Source organism: Urocitellus parryii, chromosome 4 (genome assembly GCF_045843805.1).
Source record: "Urocitellus parryii isolate mUroPar1 chromosome 4, mUroPar1.hap1, whole genome shotgun sequence".
Taxonomy (NCBI): domain Eukaryota; kingdom Metazoa; phylum Chordata; class Mammalia; order Rodentia; family Sciuridae; genus Urocitellus; species Urocitellus parryii.
The window spans coordinates 57,675,188-57,689,238 of NC_135534.1; the positions used below are offsets into that span (position 1 = coordinate 57,675,188).

The 14,051-nt window shown below is 35.3% G+C and overlaps 1 protein-coding gene across 1 annotated transcript; it reads right to left on the minus strand.

Annotated features, from left to right (window-relative positions):
- Nucleotides 1–12,720: 12,720 nt before the first annotated feature.
- On the minus strand, nucleotides 12,721–13,644 carry LOC144254521 (olfactory receptor 2D3-like). Its single transcript, XM_077797809.1, has one exon. The coding sequence runs from the start codon at nucleotides 13,642–13,644 to the stop codon at nucleotides 12,721–12,723; it is 924 nt and encodes a 307-aa protein (XP_077653935.1).
- Nucleotides 13,645–14,051: the final 407 nt, after the last annotated feature.

Genomic DNA, 14,051 nt, shown 5'->3' on the forward strand with positions numbered 1-14,051 from the left:
AAAAATATATTTTCAACTTTATCTAAGTAATATAGTGTATTAATGATCAGGTTTAGAGAATTTGAGTGACATTATAGTATGTAATTCATTCTAATATATATAAAAACTTAAGGACAAAGAAGGCATCTTAAATGAGTGCATTATTAACAAAATAAGGAGTAGTTGCTTATTCACTTTAAAATTATGCATATATATGCATATTTATGTATGCAAATCAGTATAATAATTTACCTCAAGTATATTAATGATCTATTTTAATTAGTTTTTGGTAGGAACACAGATTGGTACAGCTATCAGGGACAAATTTATGAAAGTTTCTAAAATTAAAAATAGAACTACCATATAATCCAGAAATCCTTTTTGTTTTCCTGGGGAAAATACCCGAAGGAAATGAAATCACCACCTCAGAGAGATATTTGTGTTTCCACATTGATTGCAGCATTATTAACAATAGCCAAAATATTAAAAACAACCTAAATGTTTGTCCATGGATGAATGGATAAGGAAATTGTGGAGTGTTTGTGTGTGTGTGTGTGTGTGTGTAAAGTGGAATACTAGTCATCTCAAAAGAGAATGAGGTCTTGCCCTTCATCATACTGTAGATGAGACCAGCCTGGCAAAGAGGCTAAGTGAGATAGGACTGATAAAGAAACAAAAATATTGGCACAATCTCACTTATATGTGGAATCTACAAAGAAACATCCAAATACACACACACGGAAAACAAAACAGTGGTTACCAGGGTTTGGAGTGAGTAGTGGTTTGGAAATGGGTAGAGGTAGTAGAGGTAGTTTAGAGGATAAGAAGGGGCAGATGTGTAGGAGGAGCAAGTCTAGACATCTAATGGGCAACATGAAGACCACAGGTGATACAATTGTACTATATTTGGGATTCAGGCCAAATAAATAGAATTTACTTACCACAAAAAATTACAAAACAAAAGGGTAACTATGTAAGACGATGCATATGTTAATTTGCTTCACCTTTATCCTATTCTTATGTATCTAATAACGTTATGTTGTACATCTTAAAATATACACAAAAGTCATTTTAAAATTTTAAAATTTCTTTGAAATTAGGTAGCTTGACTTTCCAGCATTCATTCATTCACTCTTTCTCTTCTTCTCTCCTTCTCCCCCATTTTCCATCCAATTCCTGAATGATGAAATACATTATAAACATACACCAAAAATCTTATAAAGGAAAATGCTAACAAACTTGCAAATTCAAAGATATCAGATTTGTATGTAGTGGGCGCCACAAACGAAATAAAAATATAAATATTACATGTCTGGCAAAACATTTGCAAAATATCTAACAAAGACTCTTATTATTTTTATAAAATATGAAAGTCTCTTAAAATCAGCCAAAAAAAATGATCCATTAGAAGTTACACAAAACTTAAACACCAGTTCACAAAAATAGGTAAAACTAAACAAAAAGCATAAAACAAAGGCATACTGACTGGGGTGAGAAGAAATCTTAGAGTAGTTTTGATTTGCATTTCTCTAATTGTTAGAGATGTTGAACATTTTTTCATGTTTGTTGATTGGTTGTATATCTTCTTCTGTGAAGTGTCTGTTCAGTTCATCATCTCATTTATTTATTGGGTTATTTTTATTTTTTAAAAATTTTGGTGTTAAGTTTTCTGAGTTCTTTATATATCCTGAAAATTAATGCTACACTCATACATTGCTGGTGGGACTGCAAATTGTTAAAACCATTATGAAAAGCAGTATGGAGATTCCTCAGAAAACTTGGAATGAAACCACCATTTGACCCAGCTGTCCCTCTCCTCCATTTATACCCAAAGGACTTAAAATCAACACATTACAGTGACGCTACCACATCAATGTTTATAACAGCTCAACTCGAAATAGCCAAACTATGGAAACAACAGATGAATAGATAATAAAAATGTGATATATATACACAATGGAATATTACTTAGCCTTAAAAAGAATAAAATTATGGCATTTGCTGGTTAATGGATGGAGCTGGAGAATATCATGCTAAGCAAAATAAAACAATACCAAAAAAACCAAAGGCTGAATGTTTTCTCTGACATACAGAGGCTGACTCACAATAAGGGTGCAGGAGCTAAGGAAGAATAGAGTTATTTTAGATGAGGTAGAGGGGAGTGAAGGAAGGAGAGAGGGCATAAGGGCAAGAAGGATAGTAGAATGAATCAGATAGTATTACCCTATGTACATATATGACTACATGACCAGTGGGATTCTACATCATGTACAACCAGAAAAATGAGAAATTATACTCCATTTATGTATGATGTATCATAGTGCATTCTACTGTCATGTATAACTAATTAAAACTAAAAAATAATCATTTAAACAACAAATGAGTATCATATTTGCCTTTTAGGTAAAATTTAAAATGAAACAATTTCCAAGTTTGATAAGGTAATATGATGACTGTAATGGATTGATAAGTGAAAAGGAAGCCATCAAATTTCATACATGATATATAATTTGAATCTTTTACATAAAGTGTGAATGCATATGTATGTTTGCATATGTGTATGTTTATGTGTATTTTTAATATGTATCGATTCTATAGATTTCTCCTGCCCTGTGAGTCCACTGACCATGGACTGTAGTCAGCTGTACAGAGAACAACATAGGTCACTGATCAGCAGGGGCCTCTACCCCTGTGCTGCTAGGTGTGAATACAGGCTGATTTAGATGATGTGTGACAACAGCAAATGATTTAACTCTTCTGTGCCTTGCTTTTATTCAACTATAAAATGGTGATACAAATTACCTATATCTAATGCCTTCGTGTAAATATTCAACAAAAGATAAGACGTTTGAAGAATTTAGGACAACACATAAGGCTAGCTCAAAATATTATATAAAATCTCACTTTAATAATGGACTCATGATCTCCATCCTATTATTATAGCAAGATTAGAAAGAACAAAGCTAGTTTCACATGGATACTATGATCGATTGAGGACAATTATTATTCTTATTAATTATTTCTACCATTTGCATTCTTTTATTCTTTGTTCTTCTGTTGGGGCTGGAACTGTGTTGCTGGTAAAATTCAAAGCCAAGGTGAAGTGTGATAAGGAAGAATGAAAGTCTTCCAAGTATATGTAATGAGGGGCAAGCTTAGGTTAGATTTAATCAGGCTATTCTCTCCATTTATTAAACTTTTTTATTATGGCCCAATATATATAAATGCATGGAGCTAATACAACAAAATTTCAAGTATCTAATACAACAAAATTTCAACTTGTATTAATCAAGTTTGATTAATTGATCTTTTAATATTTTAGTGTGATTGAAATAACAAAATCTACTTTAAATTATTTAGAAACTCATTTTTAATGGAAACTACAAGAGAAATTAACATTGTCATGTAAGTAAAATTAAAACTCAATCTTTCCTCAAGATTAAAATAAAAATAAACATTTGTAAGGAGTCCTGGGAAAACTATTTTCATGCCATAGCAGAATAGTTTGTATACATGGTTAATCAATCCATTGAAAATATTCTCTTAATGGTGATTACCCTTGGGAAGCAGAACTCTAGGGGAAACAGGCTAATGGCTAAGGACTTTCTTTTTTATGCTGATGTGTATTGTTTGTTTTACAATTTGCTCTGCATTTTCTAAGTACAAAGGAGCTAAAAATGTTTTAAATAAATATTTTTTAAAAACATGTGAAGAGATTTTAATATAGACAATATAAATAGTAACAATGAGATAGTTTTAAAATAGGAAAAAAATATTCAAAGTATGGGACAGAATACAAACCAGAATCAGTAGAGGCTGCCTAAAAGTTAGTTATATGCCAAAGATATTTCTAATAAGCCATAAAAATGATGAACATTATTCCATAATCTTACTTAGGCAATGCAGCAAGTAGTGTCAAATAAAATGTGGCCGCAAAACATCACAGAGAAAACATTCCAGAGGCATTCAGGATGTGCACGCATGCATCACACACAAACACACAAATGGACACAGCCCTAGACATTTAAAAATAAGGCGACTATTGCCTGACTTCATGAGGTAGATTGCTGAACCTGATGACAAAGGTACAAATGACAAATGGAAACAACTATAACTTTGACTCAAAATATTTTAAGTATGTACACATTCATAATATAAAATTTGAACAACAAAGTGAAGAAAATAACCATAACATACATAATGGGTCAAGAATTAATATCTTTGGTTGTGACTCAATGGTAGAACACTTGCCTAGCGCATGGAAGGGCCTGGGTTCAATCCTCATTTATTTATTTTAATAATAAATAAATAAAACAAAGATATTGTGTCCAACTAAAACATTTTTTCTAAAAAGTAATATCTTTATTCTGGAAAGTGTTATGATATATTCATAAGGAAATACAAGAAAAATATTACAGTAAAATAAATATATACATGAACTGACAATTTATAATAAATTTCAATCTCAGTACAATTTAGCAAAGCCAGTTAAAATGACTTTTTCTCTCATCAGAGTAACATGATGTTTCAAAATTGATAACGTGATAACAAAGTTCTTGTACCACTGAAAATACAAATTAGTAAAATCTGCATGAGGGGTATGTTGTCAATATATAGAAAATGGGTTAAAATGAGAAATATACTTTGATAAAGTAAATTCAGTCTTTTGTAATAGATATAACAATAGTTTGTCAAAAACAATGTAGGCAAAATTATTTTATATGCATGTTTATTATAGTGGTAACTACAAGTATACAGCATTGATCAAAAGAACACAAAAGGGAATAAAGGGAAGGAACATAACTTTCCTATGTACATACATGAATACCAGTGAAACTCCACATCATAATCAACCACAAAAAGGGGTTTCTAAGCAGAGTAAGTTATACTACATGTATGTATAATATATCAACATACGCTCTACTGTCATGTATATAAAAAAAAAACAAGTAAAAAAACCCCAAAGATTAAAAAAATCCAAATATCAGCCTGGTGAGGTGGCACATGGCTATAATTCCAGTGGCTCCTGAGGTGAGACAGGAGGATCCTTAATTCAAAGCCAGCTTCAGAAAAGGCAAGGTGCTAAGCAACTCAGTAAGACCTTGTCTCTAAGTAACATACAAAATATATATATGATGCAGAAAATCCAAATGATGAAATACTACATAGTCAATAAAAATGTCAAATGTTTTAAAACATCAAAAATGTTGGCAGGATATTTAAGATAAAAGAGTGGGTTCTAAAATATTTTACACTGTTTTTCTCATTTCAACATTTGTCTTTCTAAGTTGTGCATGTACATTTTTCTGGGTGTTGGAATGACAAGTGATTTTCTCTTTTCATCTTGTAGTTTTTTTTGGGGGGGAGTGGTGGCGGGGGTATACCAGGGATTGAACTCTGGGGCATTCAGCCATTGAGCCACATCCCCAGGCCTATTTTGTATTTTATTTAGAGACAGGGTCTCACTGAGTTGTTTAGCACCTCGCTTTTGCTGAGGCTGGCTTTGAATTAAGGATCCTCCTGCCTCAAGGCTTCAGAGCTGCTGGGATTACAGGTGTGTGCCACTGTGCCCCATCAATCTTTTTTTTGACTTTATAATTCCTAAATGCTTTAACACAAAAGCATATTGTTTGCAATCTGACAATGAATAATAACTTTCCACTAGATCCATTATAATCTGGACCCCTCTTCACTTCTTCACTGTCAACTCTTCTCTCTTTAAATCCTCCAACTTTATGAACATCCTTTTCTAAAGCTGCTACTGATTGAGAAGCCTTGCATTAAACTTTGTAAGCATAATTTTATTCGACCTTCAGAAGATGCTACTCTTTGTCCAACCTATCTATTTTGTAAAACTAAGTCATAGGGTAATAAAGTATGATTTATAGGTTCAAAGCTGGGCTTGGAACCCAGGTTCCCAGATCCAGGTCACATTCTCTTATCCACTACCCTATATTACCTCTTTTTCAAAACCTGATAATGTTGAAGTAATAATTGGTGGTAATGCAAAACAAGAGTGAAATCAAGTAGACTTTTATAGACACTAGACACTAGCTGCTTTTCTTGATTCTTATTTTTTATTGTTTTCTTGAGTTTAATTTAATTCCACTATCAAACATTCTCAGTATTTCTTACTTTAAAGAGAAAAAAAAAAACAGCACAAGTTAGCACCAGCAAGAGTTGGAAGTGAGTCCAATGTACACTGCTGGATGAATGGGTAAACCAAACTTGGTATGCTCATACAATGGAATATTATTTTGCTCTAAAAAGAAGGAAATCCTATCATATGCTGCATCATGGATGGATCCTGAGACTGTTACGCTAAGTGAAATGAACCAGTCACAAGAAGACAAAAGTTATGAGTCTTCTTATATGCAACTCATAGAAACAGAAAATGCAGTGATGGTTTCCAGTGGCTTATGGAGCAAGAAAAATATAGGGTTTTGCTCAATAGATATAGAGTTTGTTTTACAAGATGAAAAATATAGGTGAAATACTGCTGAACTGTATACTTAAAATGGTAAAGATGATAAGTATTACTGTTTTACCACAATTTTTTTAAAAATTATTTTTGCTTAAAAATAGTAAATCTTTACAGCTTTCATTTATCTTATTATTCCTTGTATCCATTATCTAATTTTTGTTTACCTGTTTTATTACTGAATTTATCTTGCATCTATTTAGCAGTTACTGCTTCTGTTTTGTATCATACCACTGACTCCTCAAATCCTTTCATCCTCATTATTATTTCCATGAGTGTATTATAACAATTTCATTGAAGCAAAGATCTTTTATCATTTCATATCCTCCTCAATCTCTATGGCATGTGACATAACTTAACTATAAATATATCTTTAAATCACTTGGCAATTGTCAGAGACTGTATCTCGTGGCTTTTGTTCTTTTATTATGCTATAGCATAAGAATGTTCTCTAAAACCCATCTCCAAGATGGTACTTTTATGTTTTCGTAATTACCAATATCCCATGTGGACAAACAAATCACAAAAGAAAGCAAATGATAGTATTAGAAAATGATGAGTCCTTATCTCAGTGGTTATTTTAAACAGCTTATTGGAGGGAAAATTGACATATAAACAAGGTGTATATTTAAGGTATACAACTTGATGTTTTGATACATATACATTGGGAAATGATCATCACAATTAAGGTAATTAATGTACCTACCACCTCCACATCTTAACATTTTTCTTCTCCCGTCTATGGTGAGAAAACCTTATTTCAGGCCTACCCTTTTCCCAGACTTCAGGTATAAAATCCATTAACTGTAGTCAATGTAATGTATACTAGATCTCCAGCACTTACTTATCTTAGATAACTGGAATATTAGACCCTTTGATCAGCATCACTCCATTTCTCCTTTTCCTCAGCTTCTTTTAATTATTTTCTAATACTTTAAATTTTCTATCTTCTACCAATATCCACAGCATAAATACTCATGTCTTTCCTTGCCTTCTATACCAGCCTAAGCCACAAATACAGTGTAGTTCTAAACTTCATAGTCTTTCACAGGAATATATCTGTCCCTTTGGCTTTAAACATCATTACATGCCTACAGTCAACTTTAATAGAACCACTTTCTAGAGCTTTTAATCACTCTATAAGGCAATGTTGATTTTTATTTCCATAATGGCCAGAAAAGGATTTGTGTAATACCTCATTTTGTACAGTTGTTACATTATCTTCTATTAGTTTACGTGTGTCTGATCTGGGTTGCAGCTTCAAGACCATTAACATGTGACTTATTTCTATCATCTATATTTCAATAGTACATCACACATAATAGGGTTGAATATAGTTACGTGAATGAATGAATAGGCTCTTGCCAACACTTTCACGCTAACACATTCACTCTTATGAGAGGAGTATGAGAGAGAAGAGAGGGCACAAAACACTGAGATACTGAGCACTGACTTCAGGATGCTAAGGTCTTGAATTAGCAACCAACAGAATCATCACCAGATTAAAAAGCTCAGGAGCTCACTACCAGCCATGTCTCAATGGCTGAGGATGAGTTCAGTTCTCTTAAGGACAGGGAAGAGGGCTGGATGTGCAGCCCACTGTGGCCATCCAGGGAAGTCTGAGCTCAACAAGTCCCTTGCAAGACTGGAAGCTCAGATTTTAGCCTGATCCTATCAGTTCCCAATGCCCAAACACATTAATTAAAGAGAATGAGGGAGTACTCTGAGACAGCCAGAGGCAGAGGAGAATCTCTAGATTAGCCTTTAGTGCCAAAGGAGAGGCAGTGGGTGTCCACAGCCCTTGTAGTCACTCTGGTACCCTTTGTCAAGACCTTAACTATCTTCAGAGGAACTGCAGAACAGGATTCATGAAGAGAATCTATTGTCTCTAGAAGCCAGCTAAGAAAGAGACAAAAAAGCCCCCCTCTCCATGAAGAAAATCAAGATTCAGACTGATTAAAAGTATGAACCCTCTCAGCATCTTACCTACTCTCACCTGGAGCACTGGCAGGTGTAAGCCCAGGAAGTGAGTGCAGTGATGCAGAGGATTAGCAAGTGATGAAATGTGCAGATCTGCAGCCTGCTAATTCTTCTCCTAATAGGCAACCTCCACTGCATCTTCTCAAATATGGTGAGGTTGGGACATCATCTTACCCTGTCCCTAGGCAAGAAGTACTATTTCAATATAGGACACAATCCCAAATCATAAGGAACAAACCTGGAGGATCTTCCTGAAGGAAGTCTTCAAACCTGAGGTCCTGGGAGCTGTTATACTCAGGGAATTCCCTGGAGCAACCAGTGCAGTGAACTTTCTTAACCTTTCTACAATAAGGCATTTAAAAATGATCTGAAACTGAAATACCTGATTCTCATCTGACATCGAATACTATGCTGATGTTCCTCTAACCACCCTGTGGCCCTCTGGGATTTCCAGGTCTTTGTCTAAATTTTTAAAATACTGCTTCCAAAAATGATGATACTGTAGAATGTGGCTGATAGAAGTGCAGTCTTCCCTCAGTAGATGTAGGGCATTTATTCCAGGACCTCTGCAGACACCAAAATCCTTGGATGTTCAGGTCCCTCATATAAAATAGAGTAGTATCTACATATAAGCTATTAACATCCTCCTATCTATTTAAAATAATCTCCAGATTACTTATAATGCCCAAGACATTCTTGACATGAATAGATGATTGTTTACAGAAAGTCTGGATATAAAGGACCAATGATATATTCTTCATCATCTGCATGATATCCTCCAAACTAAGAGGATTCAAAACTTATGTCTGTATTTGAACTCCAAAATGTCCTAATTATACTATTAGAGGAAAAACACACTAGAGGTACATGGTATAGTCCCAGATATCTGACTATTTAAATGAAGGTTATTTTCTGTGGTTATTGAAATACAGAAGAATAATGTGAAAGCGGAGTCAGCACAAAACACAATCCATATAAACAAATTCAAAGATCATTCGTGATTTTCTCATATAGATCCTCACCTTAGCTTCTTCCCCATCATCAGTAGATTTCATAGGCAAGACTTGCAAGGCTATTTGAATCCTCTCTCTTTTCTCCTTGGACATCCTCTCTATTCACCTGTCTTGTTATCTCCTCTGGCTCGTTGTTGCCACAACCTTGGCTCAGACCCTCATCTCTTACCTGTGCTAAACCTCTAGCTCACTGATGGATTTTCTTGCTTCCAAGATTATCCTTTTACCATTCATTCTCCACACAACCCTCAAAGCAATTTTTTCAAAACACACCAGGGATGGCTTTCTATGGATCCAAAGTAAAATCAGTCACCTTGTCAGAAATTCCATTGCTGTTGAAGGGTTGGATTGTGTCATCCAGAAAAATATGTTCACATGGAAGCTCTGAATGTGACCTCCTTCAAATAAGTTCTTTGCAGTTGTAATGAGTATAATCTGGGAATAACATCATCCTGGGTAAGGGTGGGTCACAAATCTAATAAAAAGTATCTTTATAAAATTAGAGACGGAGAGACACGGAAGGAAGGCCATGTGAAGACAGTGACAGATATTGGAGTTAATGCTGTCACAGCCAAAGATCCCTACAACCCACCAGAAGCCACCAGTGCTACATCCTATGGAAGAAACTTGGCTGCCTCTGTTTATTACTCGCCACCTGCCCAACTTTCCTGGGAGAACAGTGACTCCAGAATCTGGGGCTGAGTCACTATTTCTTAAAAATAGACAAACATCTTGAGTTTTTCTTGCTCTAATATTTATTTTTACCAATATTTGGATTCTTCTGGTTCCTTTGGATAGAAGGAGGGGAAGAATACTGAGTTCAGAAATGTACAAAATTGTTTCTAGCAATAGAGAAGTTACTAGATAGGTGGGTTTGAATACTAGAGAAATATCTCAGATAAACAATGAAATTGAATTATTTCAAAAGATTTTTCAAGTGTGTTCTTTCTTACATTGTAATGATGCAGTACCTGATTCTGATTATTTTTTTCTCATGCCATATTTGATATGTCAACTATATATTGTTATAAGTCATCTATTGACCTAAAATGCTGCTTTAGCCAGATGCAGTGGCACACACCTGTAATCCCAGCAACTTGGGAGGCTGAAGCAGGAGGATAGTAAGTTCAAAGCCACCCACAGCAATGGCGAGGTGCTAAGCAACTCAGTGAGATCCTTGTCTCTAAATAAAATACAAAATAGGGTTGGGTATGTGGCTCAGTGGTTGAGTGCCCATAAATTCAGTCCCCAGTACCCACCGCCCCTCCCTGTCCACCAAAAAAAAAAATGCTGCTTTAATACTTTAGAAAAGGGAGAAGGAGAGGAATGTGAACTGAAACTGAATTCCATGCATGTGTGATTTTCTCAGGATAAACTCAACTACTATATAGAACTATTATGCTCTAATAAAAAATAAAGAAATATAAATATTATAATATATATAAATTCATAATTTAATTATATAGGCTTTGGGCTAATAGATCTATGTTTTTTAAAGTTCTTTAGTTGAATTTTCTTGCTTTCCCCAATATTTAGAAATGGTTCAGTGTCTGATGAAAGCAGCATGCTGAATTCACCAACTGTGTATTTCTTTGTATAGGATCATGTTTATTCATGATATCTAAAAATACTACACATCACGCTTGTGTAGTGAATCCATTCTTGCACATTTGATCTCCCATTCTACACACAATACATTCAACACAGAGAATGAAGTGCATTCGATATGAAGGGCAAGCCAGGGGTATTGAAGCAGAGCAGCCAGATGTCAGTGTGTTGAACTTTGATTTCATCAGGACTTTCTCGTTTTCTCTACCCTATGTCATCCTTTCCTCTAATTGCTGTTTGTACATTTGTTAATAAAACTTCACAAAGTGAGAGGTGAACTCCAAGTGTAAACTACTTCCTGCAAAATAATAATGTGTTTCTAGACTCTTCCCACTTCATGAAAGGAGGGTTGGGCAAGATGAGCAGCACTCTTCTCCTCATGCCAAGGTTCCCCACAAAGGGACTCTTCCCCACAAAGGGAATCCTTCTCCATGGTAGAAAGATAGGACAAGCCAGTGGCATATGTGTAAATCTGGGAAAGGAAGTACAACTAAGGGATGCTTGTGCCATAAGACTTTCACCAAGAGAAACAGAGAACCATGGGGGAAAATGGCTAGCACTGACATGATCTACTGCTGTGTTTTCATGACCCACAGGCCCTGCAATCAGGATGGGAATTGGTAGAATTCCTGCATACCAATGATATATTGGGTTTATTCCACTTCACACCTATAGTGACACATTCAGTTGGGTCTGGTGAATAAGACAACTGGATTTTCTTCTAAAGCGGGGACAGCAAGTAGCTGCAGGTATGTTATCAGTGGTGCTTCTGCCCTATTGTTATAACAATATTTAGAAAAAGCTAAAGGGACTAATTCATCCTACAAAACAAACTCCAATATTTCCCCTTAGATGTCAGCCATTCAGTTCTACTTCCCACAGAGATCTTAATGGATAGTGTCAAAATCTACAGAGGAGAGGTGAGCATGTCAGAGGGAAGAGAAGCTGTGGAGTACTGTGATATCACAGGGTTTTTCACATGACATTTCTGGTATAGGAAGTTTGTTCTCAATTCTTGTTTCCTCAAACCAGCAATTATCCTAAGAGAGAGACAGTGTATGAGATATTAAAGTCTGTTGCTGGGCCTTGTTATTTACATTAACAGTTCTCTCCAATTGTGGTTGGATTGTCTATAACAGTAGATTGGACTTCTACAGATATTTTTTAAATGCTGCTACTATCAGAGTTTCATGGAACAAAAATCACTGACATTTTTCTTACAGGAAATTGTGGAATCTAGTCTTTTAATATTTGTCAGGATTTTAAGATGCATAAGTGGCTATGGATAGTACTGGCATGAGTTTAGCAAGTAGTTGTAGAGCTTAGAGCCAAAGGAAATATCCCTGTATGAAAATAGATTGGTGCACCAATAAGACCACATAAATAAAAACATTGTTCACTATTTAAAATATTTTTAATATATTTATCAATAAGCTGTCACCATGCAAATGAGCAGTGGTCATAGAGAATAAAGCTTTAGCATGACTGCAGTAGATGAACCAGGAAATATTCATAGATGGGTAAAAGGACATGTACGCATTGGGTGATGTCTCAGATGAGAGATCATTCAGAATAAAAGCTGTTGAAAATTTAGAACTTTCTAATGTCTTCATACCCCTGATTATATACCAGTAGAAAGATCACTACCTCTAATAGGCTTTATCTTCTAATTACTCTCCTTAAAGCCTCCTTCACATCCTTGTTCCTTAGGCTATAAATGAATGGGTTCATCATGGAAGTTATGACTGAGTAGAACACTGAGATCACCTTATCCCCTTCATTCATTTTCTTTGAATTTGGCTGCATGTAAGTAAATATTGTTGACCCATAGAAGAAGATAACCACAATAAAATGGGAACCACAGGTAGAGAAGACCTTAAGCCTCCCTTCCCCTGACTGTATTTGAATCACAGTTGAGATAATATTCCTGTAGGAGAAAAGAATGAGAGAGGCAGGACCTAAGAGGATTATTACACCCATTGCAAAGAGAGCCATCTCCGCTTTGTAGGTGTCTTCCGAAGCCAGTTTCAAAAGAGCAGGAGGCTCACAAAAGTAATGATTAATTATATTTGGCCCCTGGTATGGGAGACATAAAGTGAAAGTGGTATCTACTAAAGACACAAACACTCCACTAACCCAAGACCCTATGACCAGCAAAACACAAACCCTGTGAGTCATGATGGCGGAGTAGTGCAGGGGCTTGCAGACTGCCACATAACGGTCATAGGACATCACCGCTAGAAGTGAACTTTCAGTGCACCCCATTACTAGAAAGAAAAACATCTGAGTTGAGCACCCAATAAATGAAATGGTCTTTCTTATAACCAGAAAATGGGATAGCATCTTAGGAACAATAGTTGTAGAGAAACAGAAATCAGCAAATGACCGATTTTTGAGGAAGAAGTACATTGGTGTATGAAGCCGAGTGTCAATGTGAACTAGGAGTATGATAAGTAGATTCCCAAACACAGTTAGCAGATAGATGATGAGAAATACCACAAACAGTAGGATCTGGGTCTGATGATCTGAAGAAAGGCCCAGCAAGATGAATTCAGTCAGGTAAGATTTGTTTTCTCTGCCCATAGATATTTATGTCTGTCTACAGATTTGAACCATCAAACATTGACTATGATGGGACATCCAATCCAGTAAGTGAGCCTCTCATTGGAAGAACACATGTACTTGATTTTTTAAATTCTTGTAAACATGTAAGACACTGGATTTTCTGATTTCCCATCCTGATATTTCATCTGGAGCCCTTTGGTTGGTAGGTACAGTTACACCAGCATTATGCCTTCTTGGTGATCCTTGCTGGGAGAGTAAATAAATCATAACTGCTGTTTGACAATTGTGCAAATAATACTAGGAAATATCTTCTTGGAAAATTCATGTTATTCATCTGAGGCAAAGAAAAAGAATGTATTATATGGATTTGAGATAATGAAAGGAATTGTCCCTCTAGTAGAAATCCCCAGTTATAGTTTACTTTC